General features: G+C 32.8%; 1 protein-coding gene across 1 annotated transcript; it reads right to left on the bottom strand.

Annotated features, from left to right (window-relative positions):
* Positions 1 to 349: 349 nt before the first annotated feature.
* Positions 350 to 2,951, bottom strand: LOC21407898 (protein PLANT CADMIUM RESISTANCE 7). Its single transcript, XM_024167780.1, has 4 exons — positions 2,633 to 2,951; positions 1,912 to 1,983; positions 881 to 1,093; positions 350 to 441 (listed from the first exon to the last, which is right to left on the bottom strand). The coding sequence occupies exons 1-4, from the start codon at positions 2,949 to 2,951 to the stop codon at positions 350 to 352; spliced, it is 696 nt and encodes a 231-aa protein (XP_024023548.1).
* Between the last annotated feature and the right edge of the window lie 2,065 nt (positions 2,952 to 5,016).

Genomic DNA, 5,016 nt, shown 5'->3' with positions numbered 1-5,016 from the left:
TTATATAAAAAATAAAATCATTTTAAAATGAGTTTCAAACGCGCCCAATAACTTCTCTCTTTCCCTTTCCCTTTCCCTTTCATGTGAATAAACATACACCCTATAGCAGTTTTGTGTCATTCGCACTGAAAGCAAGTTTGTTCACTCGCATGTCATTTACTGAAATCTTATTCTGCTCATTATAGACAGGTTAATAATGTCTTGTGGAATGAAAATTAAAAAAATAGCGGAAACAATTTGTCTTTCCATTATTATATGAAAGATCAAACGAAATAACTGGAATCATCCAACCCTAAATCACACAAATATGCAAACATTTTTATTTAAATCGTAATAAACTATTTGCGAATCAAGCCATCATTCTCTGATTAATTGGTGGCATCATATTGACTTGTTGTTGCTGGGCAGCCTGCTGCATTCTTGCAACATTACCTTGCCATCCTGTAAATGGAAAGAGAGAAACCCCAATTAATTTAAGTGTGATAATTATTTTCTTTTTTTCTTGTCTTTCTTATATTCCTAACACTATGAAAGAAAAGTCGTTATTTCCCCCGAAAAAACATTAAAAAAAAAAAGTCATTGTTGTATATCCTCTCTCCCCCATTCTATTTTCCTCCTTAATCAAACATGAGATATTTATAATTCAATCATAGCCTTAATTCAATACTACTTAAGACTCAGTCTTTTTTTTTTACGTTTTATTTATTTATTTTTTTTTGAAAGGTTATGTCCCTTACTAATGTTATATATATATATATATATATAATGTTAAAATAACGATAAGAGTAATAGTAGTATTCAATATCACTATTCATATTATTGATGTTATTTATGAATATGTATAAAACTGATTGCAAAGTGAGTTATTTTTGTAAATTACCTATAGAAGGGTCAAGGCCTCTCTTTTTAAGCTCCCCATATTCTTGGCAAATGGCACAAGTCTCGCACAGAAAATGAGTGACCCAGTCGGGTGCTGGGCTTTCAACCAGCCCAAATCTGTTCCTCAGCTTTGCTCGATACGTGCATGACATAATGCAAGGCATTGCTATGAAGAACGCAACCACTCCGTAGAGCAGTCCACTCGTTGCACAAGCTGACATAAAACAAATTAGTCATTTCTGTGTTGACATTTCAAATTAATTAGTCGAATATAATATGTACGACTTTGTTATGAATATATAATGGCCTCGTTCATTTCACCAATTCGAATTTTACTAAAAGCTCTCAGAAACAGTCACATCTAATCTTTTTACTACAGTAAAAGACTCTCACATAAAATCACATCTCAACTCGAATTAAAAACTCGAATTAACGAATTAAACGGAAACTATAAATTGTAACGAAAGACAATCCACTTGCTAAATATTAATGGAGTAAATTAGATTTGGAATAAGTAGTGCATCTATATGTTATTGTCTTTTGCATGTCGTACTATATTCTACATTTATTTTCATTTCATATATTTGGGCATTCAATTTGTACATATAGAATATGTCCAAAGACTTTGCCATGTGTATATATATATATATATATATATATATATATATATTTGTTTTTGGAAGTACTTTGCTACTTTTAATATCACAACTTGGCCGTGTACACGTTATAGCTAAATTAAAAAGAAAAACAGATAATTATATGCAAATCGCAGGTAAAAACAACATCAGGATTTACAGTTAATAATATATTTAGAATAAAAAAAAATACCATTAAAGAAAGATCATAAGAAAAAATCATAATGCTCTTACTTTTACTTATAGAAGTTAAATCTGCAATTATTAGTCGGCCGGTGTTATATTAATATAATCATCATGACGAATATATGGCTTTCGTTCTTATCGTGACAATATTGATAACTTTTTTTATCTGAAAGAAAAGAAAATTTTCATATCTGCAGTATGTTTTACTTACGAGTGCTCCCATTGTCCACAATCTCCGCAACCTGGCCGAACGTAACGCAAGGGCAGAGAGCCGTTATTACAGTTGATATGCGTCAAGACAATTAATCACCAATCAGTTCTTGTAAATCATGCGTGTTTAACTAATAACTAGTGAATGAGAATGTGAACAAAAGCCGAGAAAATACATCATGTTATTATTGTTATTATTATTATTATTATTATTATTATTATTATTATTATGTTTCCGGAAGTTTACAACTTTATTAGCAAACAATAATATGACATATTGATCCTAGAAATGCGACGTTCATTATTCACATTATTTTCTGATACAAGACAGGATCAAATCTGCGACCAGCTCTCTCAAAACCCCTATCCAACAGGTTCCATTGCGCTCAATGTCATTGATCGTTGTGTTAGATTTTTGACACAGCACGAAATTGATATAGATGGACTCATTTACAAAACTAACATAATCTAATAATAATCTAACGATTTAAAAATGCTAGCCATTTCACACTTAACAAGTGAAAAGTTGGTATATCGACTCATGCATATATATTGCGTATCTTTTGACAATACTTTTCTGGACATAAACTTTTAACAATTATAACTTCTCATAAAAGGAGATATAAATGTCAAATAGAAAAAAAAAAAAAAAAAAAAAAATCTTAATATGCAAAACAATTGTGGGTGAAAATTTTAAAAAGATGCAGGGAGATAATTATCACCGTTGGTTGGATCATCCATGCAATCAAACAGGCCAGTTTTCCAATTTTCGGTGGGAACTTGCTGCTGCATCACTATAACTGGCACTTGCCCTTGATTCCGAATGGGGATTCCCGGCGCTGCAGCGCCTTCATTTCTGTAACCGGGCATGGTTCCGAAGCCCGCTGCTCCATTATTATCCGGCGGAAACGTCACCGGTGACGGGCCCCTTTGGAAACCTGCAGGCTGTGGCGAGGCTGCAGCCGGTTGTTGATAGACTGCAGGCTGATGAGGCACAGCTTGCTGATAATGAGCCGGCGAGAATTGCAGGTGTTGGGCCATGTATGCATTGTGGATTGGAACAGGTTGAGACTTTTGGGTTGAAGGTGGGAAATCGGTTGGACGATTCGGCTCATTTCGGAACCCGAAATTGTTGTGTGGCTCGGCGGTCGAGCTTGATACGCCAGGTTGTTACCTTCACAATTCACATCCAGAATTTGATTTTAGCCGCGCATGCATGTTCATAAAAAATTACGCGGGAAAAGGTAAATAGCACAGTTTAGGAGAGAATAAAAATGAATGGCAGAAATTTGGAGATTGTAAAATCCAATTTTTATGTAAATCTAGATTTGTTATACTGTTAAATTACTGAAATTAATTACAGAAACGTGGGGAAAAGTTCAAAAAAAAAATAAAAAAGAATCCAATAAGGAAGAAGAATGAAGGAAGAACGACAAAAATCAGAGAATGAAGGAAGGACAACGAAATCAATGTATTATGAAAACTTCAAAACTGATATCTACTACAAAGCTTAAGCAAATGTTATTTACTTCAAAAAAGATTTAAAAGTATGTTATTTGGGGGGAAAAAAAAGAACTATTATGTGGGGCAAATTAAGAAAATAACATATATATACTTGAGAAATTTAAATTTTCAGAAATTTGAGTGAGCGCGGGGGGCAGGCACATGCCCGGTTACCTTGCGGTGGCGGTGGGAATTGAACCGGTTGTGCCGGCGGAGGTTGGGGTGCTTCCGGCGGCTGAGGTGGCAGTTGCTGGTCCAGTGGCTGTGGTTTGGATTGTTCATGCTGTGGTGGCTCACTTTTTGATGAGTGACGGTTGTCAACGTGTTGTTGGGATTCATCGTGCTTATTTTGTTCATAATAATTTGATGCATGAGAATCATAGACGCCATTACCTCCTTTTTTTCCTGGTTCAAAATTATGGATATTGCTTTGGTCAAGTTCGAAGACAGAAGAGAACGAAGTGTCGTCCATTATAATGATTTGGTCTTCTTTCTTTTGAGGAAGGAAAGAGAGAGAGAGAGAGTAGGGACAGATTAGTGCAATGGACAAATGTAGTGTGTGTGTGTGTGTATATATATATATATAGTACTGCATCTGGCTGGCTACCAAGTCTTAGTATACTAGAGAATAGAAATCGCAGTCGGTGAAAACTGAGACTTCTTATGATGACCTTTGAGAGAGTTGTATTTTGTTGGAGTTTTCTAACGTACTAATTGAACTTCATTTGCTATTGCTATGTACGCGTGGAGAGTAGTTCGTGTGTGAAGTTTTAATTACTGTGTTATTATTAAAATATACAACATTTTAATATAAAATCCTAAAAAAAACCAAAATGAAAAAAAAAAACAATTTTAGGACAAGAAACAAAAAAAAAGGTCAACAAATGACTAAAATGAAGAATAAATAAGTTTGAGGGTAAAACGACCAGAACAGAAAAAAAAAAAAAAAAAAAAAAAAAAAAAAAAAAAAAAAAAAAAGGGTCAAAAAAATACCAAAATAAAGAAATAAATAAGTTTTAACGTAAAAGAACAAAACGGAAAAATAATAAAATTCAGGAAAAAAGGGTCAAAAAAATTACTAAAATGAAGAAATAAATATATTTTAGGGCAAAATGAACCAAAACGAGAAAATGATGAAGTGTTAGGGAAAAAATAAAAAAGGGACCAGGACCAAAACGAAGAAATAAATAAGTTTAAGAACAAAAATAAACAAAACAGGAAAAAAAAAATTTCTAGGACCAAAATAAAAATGGCAAAAAAAGGACTACCAAAAAAAAGAGAAGATAAGCTTTAACGCAAAAGAAACTAAAATGAAATAAAAATAAAATTTTAGGACAAAAAATAAGAAACATGGGTCAAAAAATAAATTGAAAAAATTTATCAGAAAGAAATATTAACATCTGCTAGAAAAAAATCTATAATTTATAATCTATAACACACACACACACATATATATACACACACACATACATGAAAGAGCCAAATTTCCTTTCCATCCACCGCTTGTCAACTCCCATTTTTTTGTGTTATACTTTTTTTTTTTTTATTTCTTTATGCTTATATAATTCTTTTGAAAACTCTTCTACATCAGCATGTTTTTTTT

The sequence above is a fragment of the Morus notabilis genome, unplaced genomic scaffold (assembly GCF_000414095.1).
Source record: "Morus notabilis unplaced genomic scaffold, ASM41409v2 Scaffold172, whole genome shotgun sequence".
NCBI classification, from domain to species: Eukaryota; Viridiplantae; Streptophyta; class Magnoliopsida; order Rosales; family Moraceae; genus Morus; species Morus notabilis.
Note: the sequence above shows the minus strand (reverse complement) of the source record. Positions and strands in the feature narration are given on the sequence as shown.

Coding starts and splice junctions, on each gene's coding strand:
- LOC21407898 (XM_024167780.1), bottom strand. CDS start 2,951: ATGGCCCAACACCTGCAATTCTCGCCGGCTCATTATCAGCAAGCTGTG. Junction 1,984..2,632: donor CATGGATGATCCAACCAACG/GTGATAATTATC, acceptor GACGCATATCAA/CTGTAATAACGGCTCTCTGC. Junction 1,094..1,911: donor TGTGGACAATGGGAGCACTC/GTAAGTAAAACA, acceptor GTTTTATGTCAG/CTTGTGCAACGAGTGGACTG.